Consider the following 20,285-nt stretch of genomic DNA (forward strand, 5'->3'; position numbering starts at 1 on the left):
CGCAATGCGCCAGCCACAGCGCGCCAGCCATGGTGGCCATTGGAGGGTGAACCAATGGCAAAGGAAGACCTTTCTCTCTGTATCTCTCTCTCACTGTCTACTCTGCCTGTCAAAAAAAAATAAATAAATAAAAAAAGAAAGAAAAATCAACACAAAAAATCAATAACATTTCATATATCAATAATAAACTTACTTAGAAAGAAATTATAAGAGTAATCCCATTCATTAAAACTACCAAAAAATTTAGAATTAACTCAAGCAAGGATGTAGATGACCTCTAAAATTAAAATTATATAACATTAATGAATGAAATTGAACAACACACAAAATGGAAAGAATTCTCATGTTCATGGATTGGAAGAATTAATATTATTAAAAATATCCATATGATTTAAACCAATTATAGAATCAATACAATCTCCATCAAAATATTTATCATATTCTTGACAGAACTAGAAAAAATCCTAAAATTTATAAGGATGTACAAAGAATCTCTAAGAGTCAAATCAATCCTAAAAAAAGAAAAAGAACAAAGCTGGAGCTATCACAAAACCAGACTTCAAGATGTATTATCTAGCTAATTATAACTACAACTATATAGTACTGGCATAAAAAATCAGATTCATAGATCAATGGAAAACACAGATTTCAGAAATGAATCCACACATCCCACACTAATTTTCCACAATGGCACCAGGAACATACACTGGAGAGAGGACAGCCTCTTCAATAAATGGTATGGGAAAAATTGGACATCCATATGCAGGAGATTGAAATAAGATACTTACCTCTCACTCAAAAGAAACAACCAACAGAATCTACAGACAACAGACAGAATAGGAAAAAAATTGCAAATTCTATATCTGACAGAAAATTAATATTCAGAATAAATAAGGAACTCTAAAAACTCAAAGAAACAATCAATCTAGCTAGGAAATGGGCAAAAGACATTTCTCAAAGGAAGAACTATCAATGCCTAACAAATACATGAAAAAAAATCTTAGTATCACCAGCCATCAAGAAAGCATATCACCTCAATCCAGTTAGGAAGGCTACCATCAAAAAGACACACAAAAAAATAGCAAATGCTAGTGGGAAGTCAAGTAAAGGAACTTTATCCCAACTACTGTTGGGATATACGTTAATGCAGCTACTATGAAGAATAATATGGAGGTCCTCAAAAAATTCAAAATAGATCTATCATATGACCCAGTTAACCCCACTTCATGATATGTATCAGAAGAACTTGAAATCAGCATATGAAAGAAATTCATGCACAGAACTATGCACAATAGCCTAGATATGAAATCAACCCAGGTGTCTATCAACAGATGAATAGATAAAGAAAATGTGGTGGACATACACAATGGAATACTATCCAGGCATAGAAATCCTGATGCTTGCAACTAAACAGATGGAACTGTGGATCATTATAGTAAATAAAATAAATCAGACACAAAAAGACAAATACCATATGTTTTCCCTCATATGTGGAGTTAAAAATAGTTGATCTGAACTTAAAAGTGATTACTGCAGGCTGGGAAAGGAAGGGATATGAAATCACTCCAGAACAAACATCATTTCAAAGGCATACAAAAACATGTATTTTGAGAACAATTTTACAATCCAGATCATGAGAGCATCCAGGGGCATAATATTGCAACAACTAAATTCCTGTAGATACAAAATATGTAGTCCAAAATTTGGTCTGTGGTAAAGTTTCAATAACTTAATTAGCATTTGATAAAACAGTTTGGATAAAAATTTAGAAAAGCAGCATCAAATTCCATGGCTGATATCAATTGAAAAAAAAAACACCTAAATAAAATGTAAAAGAAATGTTTGTGACAAGTTGCTGATTATTTGCTCAATCAACTCACCCTTATCAAAGACGTTATCTACTCTTTTTTGAAGAGTGTCATCAGTAAAATAAGATCTATCGGTGTCTTCAAGTACATATGAATATTTGTCTTTATCAGATTCAGAACTTTTCATACAATCCAATTTATTGATGGTCTCATTCAATGCTACAAAGACAGAAAATATCATACAACATTCAGTCCAAAAATCTAAATTTTTTGAGCAGAACAATAAAGAACTGGGGGCTGGCATTGTGGCATTCCATTTGCAATCTAGCCATCTGCTAATTGCCTGGAAAAAGTTTTCTATAACCCCATTTCCATAGTTTTCTCCACTCCAACAGTTTTCTATTTATAACCTCTGATGGTTATAAATAACCCTTTTATCATTCTTTATTTTAAAGATTTATTTATTTATTTGAGAGGCAGAGCTACAGACAGATGGAGAGATGCAGAGAAAGGTTTTCCATTCACTGGTTCACTCCCCAAATGGCTACAACAGCTGGAGCTGGGCCCATCTGAAGCCAAGAGCTGGGAGGTATTTCCAGGTCTCCCATGTGGGTGCAGTGGCCCAATCATTTAGGCCATCTTCCACTGCTTTCCCAGGTGCATTATGAGGGAGATGGATCAGAAAGGGAACAGCTGGGACTCGAACCAGCGCCCATATGGGATGCCAGTGCTGCAGGTGGAGGCTTAACCTGCTACACCACAGCACTGGCCACATTCATTATTCTTAAAATTATTTTGTTTAGGGGATGGCACTGTGGTGCAGCAGGTTAAAGCCCCGGTCTGCAGTGCCAGCATCCCATGTGGGCACCAGTTCAAGTCCCAGCTGCTCCACTTCTGATGCAGCTTTCTGCTATGGCCTGGGAAGGCAGTAGAAGATGGCCCAAGTCCTTGGGCCCCTGCACCCATGTGGGAGACCCAGAGGAAGCTCTTGGCTCCTAGCTTTGGATTGGCACAGCTCCAGCCAATGCAACATCTGAGGAGTGAATCAGTAGATGGAAGATCTCTCTCTCTCTCTCTGACTCTGCCTCTGCCTCTCTGTAACTCTGCCTTTCAAATAAATAAATAAATCTTAAAAAAAATTATTGTGTTCAATGTCTTGGCTTAAGTAGGAGATAGCCTGCTATGAACAAAAGTATGTCAAAATTCGTCTAGTTATTCTGTTAATAAGCCTTTCAATAAAAAAGTAATTTCTTTTCTTCATAACTCCTCCCAAACCCCAATTCTTCTCTTTCCACTTCTGTCCCTATATCCCTATCAGCTAACTTCATTCACATTAGAGAATCCTCATAGTCTCAAGTTTACACGGTAACATCAAAATTTGGAAACAGGTAACCAACATCCTTTAATTTAAAAAACAGAGTTCATATTTCTATACTATATTCTTAAAAATGTACCTTTCAGGATTAAGAGAAATGAATAAATTATTAAAATTAGCTTCTTTAAGTAAAATTAAATAATTTGATAGATTGTTTTGGTCTATGACATAATCATCAATAAGAAGTTTTAAAAATAGGTCAAAGAAGAAAGGAAAATGAGTCAAGAAAAAACATCAACATAGCAGGAAAGAGAGAACATGAGAGTTCTTTTGACATTTTCTAGTATAAAAAGTCATTTAAAAGTTCATTTGAGAAAGACAACCTGATTTTTAAATGATCAAAGAATATTCACAACTATGAAATACATTTTAGCTCTCTGATAAGAAGTACATATTAAAACAATAAAAATTTAACTTAGAATTTTTAATAATACCCAATGTTGATATAAGTATGAATGTTTATAACTTTTAGAAGATAATTACACAGTAGCTATTAACATTTTAAATCTGAAAAAAATTTTGCCCAGTAAGTCCACAGCTAAGAAGCCTATTCTACAAAAACGCTTGTGTGTACGTGCATAAAGATATGTATAAGGATGTTCATTAGATGTTTACAATAGTAAAAAGTTGCAAATAACCTAAATATTCATCAAAAGGATTATGTATAAAGTTATAGTATATCCCTATATTCTTAACTATTATGTAATCTTCAAAAAATGTGGTAGGCTTATATAATATAATGGAAAATGAAACAATATCCAAAGTATACCATTAATTAAGAAAAAAGTTATAAAATATTATGAACAAAATAATACAAGTTTTAAATTAAAATTCAGGATACACCATTATTCATAGATGTAAAATATTAAATGAATATTCATCAAACATTACTAGGGATATTTCCAGAGGATAATAATAAAAGAGATTTATACATTACATTTCTTATATTTTTGGTCATCCAGGGGTTTTTTGCATTAAAAAATTGGTGTTACTCTATCATAAAGATGTCTTATTTTAACTATTCGAAAAGATAACAACCTAGTGATTTTTAAAATCTTTTCCATCCCAAAAATACAATTCTTAAATTTAAAAATAAAATATAGTACATTCCCCATAACTGGAAGTGTTTGAATGCAGATGAAACAAACATTTGGCACAGGTATTGTCTTAGTCCATTTTTTGTTGCTAATAACACAACACCACAGACAGGGTAAATTACAAAGAGGTTTATTTCGGCTTATGGTTCTTGTGGTCCAAGAGGCCACATAAGCTGATGATGGTCTTCCTGGCAGAGTGCCAAGGTGGCACAAGGCATCACATGGTGAAAAGCAGGGAACAAGCATGTTTGGGTCCTCTGGTCTCATAAAGCAATGGGAATTCAGTCATGGGGTCTCCTAATGACTTCATCTAACCCTAACCATTTCCTGAAGGACCCACCTCTAAACACCAGAGTCAGGTTGCTTACACTCTTGATACTTTACAGGGGGATTAAATTCCAATATGAGTTTCAGAGAGGAGAGGCCAAACCATAGCAAATATGAGCTCTATAAAGAAACTTCAAGCACCAAATACAATGATCGATTGCATGACCTTTTGAATGAGTTCTGTGTTTCTGTCTTTTACTACTTTTAACTATAAAGCTCTTACCAGTAAAATTAGAAAATTTCTGTGTGTTTCTCAAAGCCTGTATAAAGTCTCTAATATTCAGCATGTTGTCTTCTGGAAGGAAAAGAGAGAGTTGACAAATAAGAACTCCCAGACACAATAATACTAAAAGGATGCTATCAAAATCAATATGCAACCTTATATATTTCTTATAAATATTTTATTCATAAGGTACTTTTGAATTCATTTCTACCCACTATGTCTTGACATAACTCTATAAGGTTATGGACATATTACTTCTGATTCTACCTATAATGGAACTAAAGTACCAACAAAAATCCAGTTATCTCACTCAGGCATAGGTGGCAAAGCTAATATTTCTACTCACAGAACTTGAATTCTCAAGCTGTTCTTCACCCGCTAAATCAATACGTATGTGGGGAGAGAGGATTTCAACAAGCCCACTCTTCACAAAATTTAGTCTTGCTTGTTTAAAAGTATTCTATAACTTCAAATGAGGAAATTAAAAGAGGAAAGGCCCCTTTTAGAAGATAAAACTTACAATAACATAAGAAAATAGTTATAGATCTTGCATACCTCCCTTTATTGCACTGCTATTAAAAGAAATCTGGAGCTGGCATTGTGACATAGAAGATTAATTCTCCACCTGCAGTGCTGGCATCCCATATGGTCACCAGTTCGAGTCCCGGCTGCTCCACTTCTCATCCAGCTCCCTGTTAATGCACCTAGGAAAGCAGTGGAAGATGGCCCAACTACTTGGGCTTCTGCATCCACGTGGGAGACCCAGAAGAAGCTCCTGACTCCTGGCTTCAGCCTGACCCAGCCCTGGCTGTTGCAGCCATTTGAGGAGTGAACCAGCAAATAGAAAATCTCTCTCTCCTTTTCTCAGTATTTCTGCCTTTAAAATAAATTAAATATATCTTTTTAAAAAATCTGAAGGTGATACTTAAACACTTACGAGAAACAAAATCTGATTGAAGAATTTTCTGTACCTCTTCTTGAGGCAACTTAATCCCAACACTTCTTAGAAAGTCTCCCAAGTTCTTTTCAGCTATCACGTTGCCTCCAAGTGAATCAAGAGCTAGCACAATCTCTCGTGACTCTAGAAATACAGTTACTTGGTAAATAAACTAACTTCTGATTTAAAAAAGAACAGAAGCTATAAGTAAAGACTCCTGTCAGTGGCACCCAATGGTTTAATATCATATCTTGAGCTGAAAAACAAAATCTCAGAGACGAATTCATCCCTCAGATAAATATATGAGACCAGCAACTCAGTGTGTAAAAAGTCCTTGACTGATTACATTTCTCTGATGCTAATACAAAATTGGTACAACCAAAATGATTGATATACCTGAATTTTTCAGTGCAATTATACAAAGTAGTTTGCCATGGAGCTTTACTGTTAGCAATAAACCAACTCATTTTGATATAGGTTAACTAAAGTTCAGAATCATGAGAAATACAAAATATGGAATAAAATTCACAACAATTCATTCACCTGGGTTTCCAATTCTACCAAGACTTAATTGTTCCCTAGCAGCTGGAATTTTGCTTCATTTCCAGCAATGATTAAGTCAGACAGACCCACATTCAATTCTTGCCTTCAGGATTTGTGACCTGGAACTGTATTACTACTCTAAGCAAATTATTGCTACTTAACCACTTTACAAAGTTCACAGTCTCACATGTAAAATTGGATAATAATATCTATCTCACAAAGTTGATGTGGATATTAAATATGATAATATATTAAAAACACTTAAAACAGTATAAAAATGTTATGGTCACAACAGTGAGATGAGAATGATGTTTATAAAAGACAACAAAAACTAGCAGAAGGAACCACAGCTTCTTAGTACCTTGCATCCTTGTCTCACTTCTTGTTCCTGTAACATCACTGAGAGGCAACTGCAGAATAATCTGAGTGTGGCCAGCACTTGAACACTCTTACCACCTCTGTTTCTTTGTCTTAACTAAAACTTGATTTCTTTTAAAAACATTATTTCCTTGCAAAATCGTCTTGAGTGAAGTTTACTCACCTTCTTACACTCCACATACCCTTTCAGCTCAAAGATTATGCCTCCCCTTTGAGGCTCAGGCCTATCACTAAACTATGCCATTCTCCAGACACCATTATATATAATTTTCTGATCGTTCCTTCACATTCTCTGAGGATTCTAGCACCTTAATCACAATTCTTTCTCCACCCCATGTCCCATTATCATTCAATGACAATAAAAATGATCAAAGTCTCAAAGTATTTTAATTCTTAATGACAAAAAGCCTTCCTTTCCTTTTTAAAGTTTGCTTAGTTTTAAAATTTAACAACTTTTAGTATTTTGCTACATTTACTTCATATGTAGATGTTATATACATACACATATATACTATATTTTGTGCTAACAAGGATATTAATATCACAAAATAAGTGATTCATATCAATGATCCTAAGCCTTCACTTCCTTTCCAAAATCACTTTACTTTCTTTCCAAATGACTACATTTAATCCTCACCATTACCTAGAATTGCCTACTCTACCTCTAAAATCTTATTAAACTACAGTGTAAGACAGTGACCCAACTCTCTTTAAAATTATAAATATGGAGGGCCAGCACTGAGGCTCAATAGGCTAATCCTCCACCTGCGGCGCCGGCACCCTGGGTTCTAGTCCAGGTCAGGGCACCGGATTCTGTCCCAGTTGCTCCTCTTCCAGGCCAGCTCTCTCCTGTGGCCCGGGAGTGCAGTGGAGGATGCCCAAGTGCTTGGGCCCTGCACCCCATAGGAGACCAGAGAAGCACCTGGCTCCTGCCTTCGGATCAGCGCGGTGCCCTAGCCGTGGTACCCCGGCCTCAACGGCCATTGGAGGGTGAACCAACGGCAAAGGAAGACCTTTCTCTCTGTCTCTCTCTCTCTCTCACTGTCCACTCTGCCTGTCAAAAAAAATTATATATATCAGGAAAAACATAACATAAACAAGACTAGTGTCTGCTAATACTAACTGATAGAATCAAAAAGGGAGAGAACGATCCAACATGGGAAGTGGGATACACAGCAGACTCATAGAATGGCAGATGTCCTAAACGGCACTCTGGCCTCAGAATCAGCCCTTAAGGCATTTGGATCTGGCTGAAGAGCCCATGAGAGTATTTTAGGCATGGAAAGCCAAGACACTCTGAAAAAAAAAATACCCTAAATGAAAGATCTCTGTGAATGAGATCCCAGTAGAAAGAACGGGCCATCAAAGAAGGAGGTACCTTTCTCTGAAGGGAGGAGAGAACTTCCACTTTGACCATGACCTTGTCTAAATAAGATCAAAGTCAGCAAACTCAAAAGGCTTCCATAGCCTTGGCAACTCAGGACAAGAGCCTAGGGAGATTACTGACTCCATAAACAAGAGTGTCAATTTGTTAAGTCAACAACAAGAGTCACGATGCACTTACTCCTCATGTAGGATCTCTGTCCTTAATATGTTGTTCAATGTGAATTAATGCTATAACTAGTACTCAAACAGTATTTTACACTTTATGTTCTGTGTAGGTGGAAACTGTTGAAATCTTTACTTAATATATACTAAATTGATCTTCTGTATATAAAGATAATTAAAATGATGTGAATGGAATGGGAGAGGGAGTAGGAGATGGGAGGGTTGCGGGTGGAAGGGAAGTTATGGGGGTGGGGGGGAGAGCCATTGTAATCCATAAGCTGTACATTGGAAATTTATATTTACTAAATAAAAGTTTAAAAAAACACTAAAAAAAAAAATATATATATATGGGGGCTGGGACTGTGGCATAGTAGATTAAGCTGTCGCCCTAAGTGCCAGCATCCTATATGGGCACTGGTTCGAGTCCCAGCTGCTCCACTTCCAATCCAGCTCTCTGCTATGGCCTGGGAAAGCAGTAGGAGATGGCCCAAGTGCTTGGGCCCCTACACCCATGTGGAAGACACAGAAGAAGCACCTGGCTCCTAGCTTAAGATCAACCCAGCCCTGGCCATTGCGGTCATTTGGGGAAGGAACCAGCAGATGAAGGACCTCTCTCTCTGCTTTTGCCTCTGCCTCTGCCTCTCTGTAACTCTTTCAAATAAATAAATAAAATTTTTAACATATATATATATATTTATATATATATATATATATATATAGTTGAAGTAAAGCATAGAATTTTATTCATACTATGCTTATGCTGCTGGTTCCTCTAACCTCTCCAACAAATAGCCCAGGCATAGTGAAACCACCTTTATTAGTTAGCATTACAGGGAATATTCTGAAAACCAAGTTGCCATATGCCAGCCAACCTTAGCAGGTTCTTCTGAAAACAGTGGCCTCAGACTTGCTACTTTAACTCTTGCTCAAGTGGCCCTTTCTTGCTGGCCTTATAATGTAGTGGTTGGCAAATAATGCAATGCCATTCCCCAATCCCTATGATCATCCACCAGATTCATGTACTTAAACTTGAGTCTGCTCTCCTTAATGGCTTAATGGCTCAATGGCTTAATTTCAAAAAATTTCTTTTTCCTCCTTAAAAAAAAAAAAAAAGACCTGTCTTGGAGCCAGCATTATGGCACAACAGCTTAAGCCACAGCCCACAACACCGCAACACCGACATCATCTCAATAAAAGTAAATTTAACAGTCACAATCTAGCACTTGCCTTCTAATCTGGAGGCATCATTCACATTCTTTACTGCTTCTGCAAATTCGTCAAATTGGACTTTGTTATCTTCTACAAGAAAAGCATTTTAATAGATCAGCCTCAAAGTCATATCCAATGGAGCAATTGATAAAATGTGAATAACTTGATTATTCATAAGAATCATACTTTCCTTTTATATTTTGAACATTTTGCGGATTACATAAACTGAGTTCTCAGTTTCAGTCATTCAATGGAGACTGAACAATCCATATATAATATTATATCCTGCCAAGCTCTCATTTGTGAATGAAGGTGAAATAAAGACCTTTCATAGCAAACAGAAATTGAAAGACTTTGTGGCCACTCGTCCGGCCCTGCAAAAGATACTTAAAGATGTGCTACACTCAGAAACACAGAAACACGGCCATCAATATGAAAGAAGGGAAAGGAAGAACACCTACCAGTAAAAGAGCATGGGAAGCTCAAAGCATATACTAGAAAATATTTCCGGGAAAATGGCAGGGCAAAGTCACTACGTATCAATAGTCACATTGAACATTAATGGTCTGAACAATCCATATATAAATATAAAGCTAATATATATTCCTGGATAAAACTAAAAGATAAACCTCAGTCCAAGTTTAGCCTTTCAATTGTTTGAAAATGAAAATTCTATACTAGATAACTTGAATGACTTCTTTCAGCGTTCGATGGTTCCATCACTACAATTTCTAACATAAGTTACACCTATTTCTTGTGCAAGAACACACAAGTACTGAATTACAAAGTAGAGACATGGGAGACAGAAGCAGCTATATTTCCCTGTTTAGAATAGGGAAGATTAATACAAGGATTCAGAATTATTATAATTTAAGATCATAGACTAGAATAAAGCATAACGAACAAGATGTATATCTAAGATAAAAGCCTATATTTACAGTTTTTTTTAAATATAGCTATGGTTAATGACATCTTATCTTCTATCTACCATGGCTTTTAAATTAACACTTGTGGGGCAGCGCTGTGGCAGAGCAGATTAACGCCCTGGCCTGAAGTGCCGCATCCCATGTGGGTGCTGGTTCGAGACCCGGCTGATCCACTTCCAATCCAGCTCTCTACTATGGCCTGGGAAAGCAGTACAAGATGGCCCAAGTCCTTGGGCCTCTGCACCTGTGTGGGAGACCTGGAGGAAGCTCCTGGCTCCTGGCTTTGGATGGGCCCAGCTCCGACTGTTGCAGCCAATTGGGGAGTGAAACATCAGATGGAAGACCTCTCTCTCTCTCTTATCCTTTCTCTGTGTAACTCTGACTTTCAAATTAATTAATTAATTAACACTTGAGTTTCTGGAACTGTAGTATATAGAGAAAAATCACATATTTCTATTGTAGCATTCTTCCTGCTTCTGTGTTTTAGTAGGGCCCAACATCTCCCTTATTACAAAGGCTTTGCTCCTGAATCTATCATTTATCCCAAGTAGTATTAATTACTAAACTCGAATAAAGATATGAACATTGCCCATTTATTCTATGTTCACTGGGCTATGCCTTTTTCCATTAGCATATGACTTAACCTGAAAGTACTCAATACATATTTGATCAATTTGACAATATCAAATATCAAATATTAATATTTTCTGTAGGATAAACTATCTGAAATTCCTTTGTATTTCCTAAATGTGTATATTGACATTTTAACCATGTTGGAACGCTCTATCCCACTAAGATCTGAAGCTATAAAACCAGCAGAAAAAAATGTTAGAAGTCCCATGACATTGGTCTAGGCAGACATTTCTTAGATATGACTCCCAAAGAAAATTAATGAAAGTAAAAATAGACATATGGGATGGCATGAAACTAAGAACCTCTACATAGCAAAGGGAAAAAACTAATGAGAGTAAAGAGACAACTTACAGATTGGAGAAAATATCTGCAAATCATATGCCAGACCATGAGCTAATACCCAAAATATACAAAGAGTTCAAACTATTCAGTAGTAAGAAAAAATCCTATTTTTTAAATAGACAAGGGATTTGAATACTTCTCTCAAAAGAAAAAATGGTCAACAGATCTATGGGAAAAAAATGTTCTGGGGCTGACTTTGTGATGTAACTGGTAAAGCTGCCACCTGCATCATCAGCATCGCATATGGGTGCCAGTTTGAGTCCCAGCTGCTCCACTTCCAATCCAGTTAGCTCCCTGCTATTGAGAAAAGCAGGGAGAATGGCCAAAGTGTTTGGGCCCCTGCAGCCACACAGGAGATCCAGATGAAGCTCTGGCTCCTAACTTCAGCCTAACCTAGCCCCAGCTATTGTGGTCATTTGGAGAGTGAACCAGCATATGGAAGATCAGTCTCTCTGTGTCTTTCCCTCTAACTCTTATTTTCAAATAAATAAATCTTCTTTAAAATGTTCAAAATCTCTAATTATGAAAGAAATCCAAGTTAAAAACACAACGAGATACCACCTCATACTTGGTAGATTGGATGTTATCAAAAACATAAAATAAATTCATATGCTTTTCTATCTTAATTTTAGTATTTGGAATACTCACCATCAACTTTTACTAGTTTTAGTGCAGCCAAGAACTCATCTTTCTTTAAGTTACTATTCAAACTAGTCAAAGTATTCCACAAATCAGAGACACTCATCTTCTCCTTGCTGAGATTGTGGAAGTCTTCAATAACATTGTGCAATACTAAAGGTTGGAGAAAAATACAATCTTTATGACTTTTTTATCCAAGAAGTTATTATAGTAAGCTTTCATTGGGAATAGTCAAGAAATTTAGATCTCTATGGTTAAGAATGATGACTGCACAAAAGTACTGGCAATTTTCAAATATCAAAGCACAATAACATATTTAACACCCAACTTAAAGTATTTTTGAGGATGAGATATTTCAAGAATTTATAATATCCTCATCTTTGAATTTTAAATTTACAAAAGTCTGAACTCACAAGCATTTCCAACTGATAAAACAGTGAGTTAAATAGCTTTTGTTCTATGCCCTCCCCAAAAATTCTTGCCTGGCTCCTTTTTCCTCTTCAATCTATCACTGTAGAAAATGGAAAGAAGTTTTATTCTTTGGAGGGTTTTAAATGGGAGAGTGAAATTACTTTCTTAGCAATTTATAAAAAATCACTCTGATGCAATACAGAGAATGGACTCTCTGGAAGGTTACACAGTTAGGAAGCTGCTACAATACTGCAGAGGAAAAGAGTGACAGAGATGGAGATGATGAGTAGTGAACAAATTCAAGATATATTTTGAGAATGAAGCTGAGTATCTAGTGATGAATTGAATGGGAGGGACCATGAAAAACTCCTAGGTTTGAGACCAGAGCAACTGCGTAGATACTGCTGTCAAATACTAGGAAAAGATCAAATTGTTAGAGAAGAACATATTGAGTACAAAGGGAGTCAAGAGGACATAGAATTGAGGGTACCAAAAATGTAATCCATGCACAGTTTCTTTTTTCATAATAATCACCTTACATTAATTTTTGAGGGCCTTTTATGTTATTAAGGTAGTAGGATCATTCTGGAAGAGCCTTCATTAGGAAATGTGACTCAGGGGGCTGGCGCGATGGAGCAGTAGGTTACTCTTCCTCCTGCAGCACAGCCATCCCATATTGTTGCTGGCTCATGTCCCAGCTGCTCCTCTTCTGATCCAGCTCTTTGCTATGGTCTGGGAAAGCAGTAGGAAATGACCCAAGCACTTGGGCCCCTGCACCCGTATGGGAGACCTGGAAGTAGCTATGGGATCCTGGCTTCGAATAGGCCCAGCTCCTGCCATTGCAGCCACTTTGGGGAGTGAACCAGCAGATGGAAGACCTTTTTCTCTGTCTCTCCCTCTCACTGACGGTAACTCTACCTCTCAAATAAATCAATAAAATCCTAAAAAAAAAAAAAAAAAAAAAGGAAAGGAAAATGTGACTTAGAAAAGAGTATGTATGGGATTATGTTAATATTTAAAAATCAATCAGAAAAGAAGACAGCAAACAAGATCAAAATGGAATGATTGCGGGTGCTGTGGCTCACTTGATTGATCCTCCAGCTGCAGCACCGGTATCCCATATGGGCACAGGGTTCTAGTCCCAGTTGCTCCTATTCCAGTCTGGCTCTCTACTGTGGCCCAGGAAGGCAGTGGAGGATGGCCCGGGTGCTTGGGCCCCTGCACCCACATTGGAGACCTGGAAGAAGCTCCTGGCTCCTGGCTTTGGATCAGCATAGCTCCGGCCATGGCAGCCATTTGGGGGTGAATCAACGGAAAAAAGACCTTTCTCTCTGTCTCTCTCTCTCTCACTGTCTAACTCTATCTCTCAAAAAAAAAAAATGGAATGACTAATAAAGTGGGAAGGAAATTAAGAAATTATAGTATCACAAGAAACAAAAGAGAAATTTTCTAAACAAAACATATTAAAAGCTGGTAGAGAAGCAGGATTCTATCCAGCAGTTAAGATGTGCTTGGACACCTGTATCCCATATCAGAGTACATGTGTTTTGTCTTGGCTCCAGCCCTGATTCTAACTTCCTGCTAATGAGTACCCTGAGAGAGAGCAGTGACAGCTCAAGTAATTGGGTCCCCACCACCTACATGAGAGTCCAGGATTAAGTTCCCTGTTCCTGGCTCAGCCTGATCCAGCCCTGGCCATTGTAGGCATTTGTGGTGTGAACTAGAAATGAAGGCTCTCTCTGTCTCTCTGTCTCTCTCCCTCTCTCTGTGTGTATATTTGCCTCTCGAATAAGTAATATTTTTTTAAAATAAAATAATAAAATGAACACTACCTGAGATGGAAAGACAAAGAAAAATTTATCATTGGATTTAGTAGAATAAAACTTGTTTCTATGAAAACCTAGTATGGAGTGGTAAGGACAAAACCTGAATGCATGTTTTTGTTTTTGTTTTTTTACTTTATATTTTTTGACAGGCAGAGTTAGACAGTAAGAGAGAGAGACAGAGAGAAAGGTCTTCCTTCCGATGGTTCACCCCCAAAATGGATGCTACGGCCAGCGTGCTGCGGTCATCGTGCAGCGCCGATCCTAAGCCAGGAGCCAGGTGCTTCCTCCTGGTCTCCCATGAGGGTGCAGGGACCAAGCACTTGGACCATCCTCCATTGCCTTCCCGGGCCACAGCAGAGAGCTGGACTGGAAGAGGAGCAACTGGGACAGAACCGGCGCCCCAACTAGGACTAGAACCTGGGGTACCGGCCCCGCAGGTGGAGGATTAGCCTAGTGAGCCGCGGCACTGGCCAGAATGCATGTTTTTAAAGACAGAATTGGTGGGGCCGGAGCTTTGGTACAGTGGGTTAATGCCCTGGCCTGAAGCGCCAGCATCCCACATGGGCGCTGGTTTGAGACCCAGCTGATCCACTTCCAATCCAGCTCTCTGCTATGGCCTGGGAAAGCAGTACAAGATGGCCCAAGTCCTTGGGCCTCTGCACCTGCGTGGGAGACCCGGAAGAAGCTCCTGGCTCCTGGCTTCAGATCAGCACAGCTCCGGCTGTCACAGCTATTTGGGGAGTGAACCATCTGATGGAAGATCTCTCTCTCTCTCTCTATGTAACTCTGACTTTCAAATAAATAAATAAATAAATCTTAAAAAAAAAAAGAATTGGTAGTATAGTACACTAAAAATAGCTCGATTCCCCTTCAACCTCAAATAAAAACACTATATACCAAACTTTAAAATATCAATAAAAATAGAATTTGATCATGGATTGGAAGGAGAATGAGTTGGATAGGAGAGTAGAAGCAGTGGAGCTAGGGCAATAAGAGGGGGAAAGAGGACAAAGAGGATTCTTAAGTTATGGGCCTAACCAACTGGATGCTAAGCTCAAAAGAAAGGAAAGTCACCAAATGCCAGAAATGAGGAAGAATTGTTAAATATGTATATACCTGAGCTGATGCCACAGTGGTCAGATGGTATGATGTGGAAGTTAAGAAAGCAAGATATATCTGAGCTCTAATCTTAACTCTACCTCTTACCAGCTGTATGACACTATGTAGGGATTTACTTTTTTTCTGATCTCTGTATCTTGGTTTTCTCATTTATAAAATAAACATACTAGAGTTGATATGAAAAATCATTGAGTTAAATAAAAAGTATATGGAACAGTACTGGTAAATCATCAGCACTGAAATACAAGTAACAATAATATAAGTTTAATATAACATTACTATTAATGTGGTGCATGTAAGTCTAAAGTTATAATTGAGATGCCTTCATAAACCCAGGACTCTGGAAAGTCTTCCTGTCTGCAAAATTATGACTAAAATACTTTGGCTTCCATTCCAGGCACATTCAAGAAGAAAGCATGTTCTTCCTGAAGTCTGGACATGGAAAAAACACCTCTAGTGATAATCTAAATCTCAAAGCTACCGTGTGTGAATGTGATGCAAGGTTTCAAATTGAACAATTTACATAATACAAAAATTCCAAACCCTAACCTAACATAAAATAATATAAAAGTTCCATAGGAATTAACATAAAAGTGACACAGCTAATTATTATTATGGGGAAAAAAATAAGTTGGATCCCAATTTCACTTGATACATAAGAAACAATTCCATGTAAAATAAAGACTAAAAGATGAAAATCCTTAAAACTTTTAGAAGAAAATACTGGAAAATTTCTTACTGTCCTCAAAACTGAGGTAGATTTCTGTTTGCTATATAAATCAAAGTTACCTGTTAAATGTGAGAGAGGTAAGGGTTTGGATAGGCTTGGAAGTTTGAGAGAATAGAAATTTTAAATAATTATTTCAAAAAGTGGAAGAATAGCTAACTGTAAAAAAAAAATCATAATTCCTGGATAGCACTGAAGGCTAGCAAACAGTGAACACTGATAACCAAAACGCTCTGGTGGTATCCTGAACAATCTACTCAGCTGTGATTTTTCACAGAACAATCTTCTCCTTGTGGTTTTTCTCCAATAATGCCGTCAACCACAAGAAGAAGGCAGGGTTCAATTAGGGCTAAGAGTTTAGCAAGATGGGTGTAACAAAATCACAAAGAAGCAAGAGAGTTTAGCAAAATAGGTATATAAAGAACAAGAATTTAACTGGGGGGCATTGCAGTGGCACAGTAAGTTAGTCCTCCGCCTGTGGTGCCAGCATCTCATATGGGCACCGGTTCTAGTCCTGGCTGCTCCTCTTCCAATCCAGCTGTCTGCTGTGGCCTGGGAAAACAGTAGAAGATGGCCCAAGTCCGTGGGCCCCTGCACCCACATGGGAGACTGGGAAGAAGCACCTGGCTCCTCCTGGCTTCAGATCAGCACAGCTCCGGCCATTGTGGCCATTTGGAGAGTGAACCAACAGACGGAAGACATTTCTCTCTGTCTCTCCCTCTCACTCTATGTAACTCCACCTCTCAAATAAATAAATAAAATCTTTTTAAAAAAAAAAAAGAATTTAACTGGATAAGGATTAAAAGCAAAAATAAGAGGAGGATGGTGGAGAAGGGGAAAGTAGAGGAGTAAACGAGTGGAAGGCACCAATGAGATATATAGAACCAGTAAAGGAGGTATGCCCTGAGCAGTTTGATGAAAAAAAGGGGAAAATGTAAATATAAATATGCATTATTAATAATCAGAAAAATATATAACATAGATTTGATTAAAAATAATATAAAACTCTGTTCTAATAAAATTTTAATATCCATGAAATTGAAATTCCTATGAGAAATGAAATGACAATACAAATAATTTCTTCATCTTTATTGTTGTGCAGTCTTATAGGAGACAAGATTGATTGATTTATATTATGAGGTAAAAATAACTGTTACTTAGAATCTACTACTACCAAGTATTTAAAGATAAAATAATACAATGCTACTTTTAGTCCCAATTTTAAAGTGTTAACTTTATTCCATTAAATATATACACATATGACCCTACATTTCTTTATGGTAAGCTTCTTAATGTAAGACTATATTTTTCATGTTAGCACAGTTACAGCCTAATATAAAGCCTATACATATTAATGGCTCATAAATATTATTGAATAAATTGGAAGACAGAAACAAATACTGAAAAAACAGTTGACACAAGAAAGTCCGCATATTAGTACTCAGCCACTAGATGTCATCACTTTCCCAAAGTGAGAAGACATTTTAACCCTTCCCCAAAAATGAATATTACATACTCAAACAAGGTTCTAGCTTTCTATCACAAGGGTGAGAATGAAAAGTAAGATTATGACAGCTTTTCAATTTACTTGCATGGGGAAGTTATTCTAGAACTAGCATTCAATAATGGAGAAGATTATAACAAACATAGTAGCAGGAAGCTAAACATTCAGCTGCCTAAAGATTGGTCCAATGACTAGCTCTTTCAGTATTTTATACTCTTCTAAAAATCTGCCAAATTGGGGCTGACATTGTGGTATAGTGGGTAAAGCTACTGCCTGCAACGTCAATTCAAGTCCTGGCTGCTCCATTCCAACTTCCTGCTAATGCACCTGGCAAAGTAGCAGAGGACGGCCCATGGGGCCCCTGCGACCATGTGCGAGACCCAGAAGAACCTGGATCCTGGCGTCAGCCTGGCACAGAACTAGTTATTGCAGCCATTTGGGGAATGAACTAGAGAACGGAAGATTTCTTCTCTCTATCTCATCCTCTATCTCTCTTCACTCTGCTTTTCAAATAAATAAAGTAAATCTTTTTTAAAAACCTGTCCACTTGTTTGATCCACAAAAACACATGACATGATGTTCTTACATACGTAATTTTTCAGAGAAGCGGTCTGTGTTGTTCAACATAGTATCAACAAATTCTTTAAAATTCACTGTTTTCGTATCTAAAGGGAAAAAACATTTTCTTCAATATCTTTAAGGATTAAATTATTATCACTAATATCAAATTATGTAAAATAAGTTATATAACCAGGAAAATATAATCAATCAGGTAATATTAACCAATAAAAATACATGGGTATACAGAGAAAATATAATTCAATTTTATGGGCAAAAAATAAACCCTGGGGCTATAGCATTGTGGCACAGCAGGTTAAGCCACCACTTGAGATGCTGGCATCCCATACTGAAGTGCCAGTTTGAGTCCTGGATGCTCTGTTTCTGATACAGCTTCCTGCTAACCTGCAAAGGCAACAGAAGATGGCCCAAGTACTTCAGCCCCTGCCATGTGCAAGACCAGGATCGAGTTGCTGGCTCCTGGCGGCAGCCCCACAGAACTAGTTATTGCAACCATCTGGGAGTGAACTAGAGGATGGAAGACCTCTGTCTCTCTCTCACCCTCTCATTCTCTCTTCATTTTTGTTTTCAAATGAATAAATCTTAAAAAAAAAAAAACCTGAAGAACACTAAGAAAATGTATAAAATCCTTCTAGTCCCTTCAAAGTATACAATATTTTAACTTTTAAAATATATTGTCTTGGTCTTGCAGCAACTCAGTAAGATATGTCAGTGAAGTACCGGTGTCTTATTTTTCAAATTAAAAATATTTTTAATTTAATTAATTTTTTTTTAATTAACGGGGTCGACACTGCAGCTCACTAGGCTAATCTTCCGCCTGCGGCGCCGGCACCCCAGGTTCTAGTCCTGGTTGGGGCGCTGGATTCTGTCCCAGTTGCTCCTCTTCCAGTCCAGCTCTCTGCTGTGGCCTGGGAAGGCAGTGGAGGATGGCCCAAGTGCTTGGGCCCTGCACCCGCATGGGAGACCAGGAGGAAGCACCTGGCTCCTGGCTTCGGATCTGCGCAGTGCGCTGGCCCCAAAGCACTGGCCGTAGCGGCCACTTGGGGATGAACCAACGGTAAAAGGAAGACCTTTCTCTCTGTCTCTCTCTCTTACTGTCTAACTCTGCCTGTCAAAAAAAATAATAATAATAATAATACATGATAATACAGTTTTTCCTAAGGTCACAGAAGAAATAGAAAATCAGGGATTAGAAGATCTCTTCCACCCAAGCTACCATTCACAATGACATTTTACTACAGAATACTACAGAAGTCATTAAACATTTTAGAAAACACCATTCCTTGATTATATATAATTCTTCATAATACTCCAAATGTTAGAGTTGGTTATTTAAATTCTAAATTTCCTAAGGCCAAACACAAGATTTAATAGAATCAATCTGAGGGAAAAAAAAATAGCAAACTTTCAGTTTGTCTCAAAATGTGTCACTTACCATCAATCTCAGTCAATTCCCCAATCTTCTCCAATTCTGGCTTAGAAAGGTAAACTCCAAAATTCTGAAGACAGTTATTTAAATCTGCATAACCAACACGTCCATCTTTAATTTTATCAATGGCTTTAATAACATCAGTCAATGCTAAAAACAAAGCAGCAAGTTAATAAGTAAAAAAGAAAATACCAGTAACAAGATGAATTATAGTTCTAAACTGTTAAAAAATATAAATCACTTCAGAAATGTTAAACTAAAAGCATAACCAGAATCTTACATAATACTGAAAATCAATAAGTTTAAAGTCAGTCAAAATATATTGTTCTGTTACTCTACATAAATCTCTTCACCTAAAAAAATTATATTTCCCCAATTTATCCAAGGTAAAATTCCATAGTAGTTTATTTCTCAGTGGCAGAAAAAGAAGCAGAAAACTCTCAATCCCAAATTATAAAATGAGATAAAGGTTTGTTGCATATGTGGTTTGATCGTTGGTAAATTTAATTTAGCTTATCTTCTGTAAATGTAAATATTATTACTTAGAAATAACTTTTCTACAATGATTTTTTCTACTTTTTGAATTCTTTATTTAGTGGAGGATTATATATTATAAAGGAAATTGAAAGTACATCATTGTTGAATGGAAGGGGAGAGGGAGTGGGAAAGGGGAGGGTTGTGGGTGGGAGGGACGGTATGGGGGGG

At 37.3% G+C, this 20,285-nt stretch overlaps 1 protein-coding gene across 36 annotated transcripts in view; it reads right to left on the reverse strand.

Moving 5' to 3' along the window:
* Positions 1-20,285, reverse strand: part of EFCAB3 (EF-hand calcium binding domain 3) — a 649,184-nt gene that overhangs the window by 538,631 nt on the left and 90,268 nt on the right. For 32 of the 36 annotated variants that reach the window (XR_011383437.1, XM_070060541.1, XM_070060535.1 and 29 more), the window contains 7 exons: positions 19,587-19,730; positions 18,163-18,237; positions 11,995-12,138; positions 9,464-9,535; positions 5,768-5,911; positions 4,831-4,902; positions 1,881-2,027 (listed from right to left, as the gene is read on the reverse strand). Coding sequence is in view for 34 of the 36 variants with exons in the window: in XM_070060541.1 (XP_069916642.1) it covers positions 1,881-2,027; positions 4,831-4,902; positions 5,768-5,911; positions 9,464-9,535; positions 11,995-12,138; positions 18,163-18,237; positions 19,587-19,730 (798 nt within the window). In the remaining 2 variants the exon portion in view is untranslated. Of the gene's footprint in view, positions 1-1,880; positions 2,028-4,830; positions 4,903-5,100; positions 5,535-5,767; positions 5,912-9,463; positions 9,536-11,994; positions 12,139-18,162; positions 18,238-19,586; positions 19,731-20,285 lie in introns of those variants that run through there. The other 4 variants (XM_070060523.1, XR_011383438.1, XM_070060554.1 and 1 more) reach the window with 4 other exon arrangements.

Source organism: Oryctolagus cuniculus, chromosome 17 (genome assembly GCF_964237555.1).
Source record: "Oryctolagus cuniculus chromosome 17, mOryCun1.1, whole genome shotgun sequence".
In the NCBI taxonomy this organism is placed as follows: domain Eukaryota; kingdom Metazoa; phylum Chordata; class Mammalia; order Lagomorpha; family Leporidae; genus Oryctolagus; species Oryctolagus cuniculus.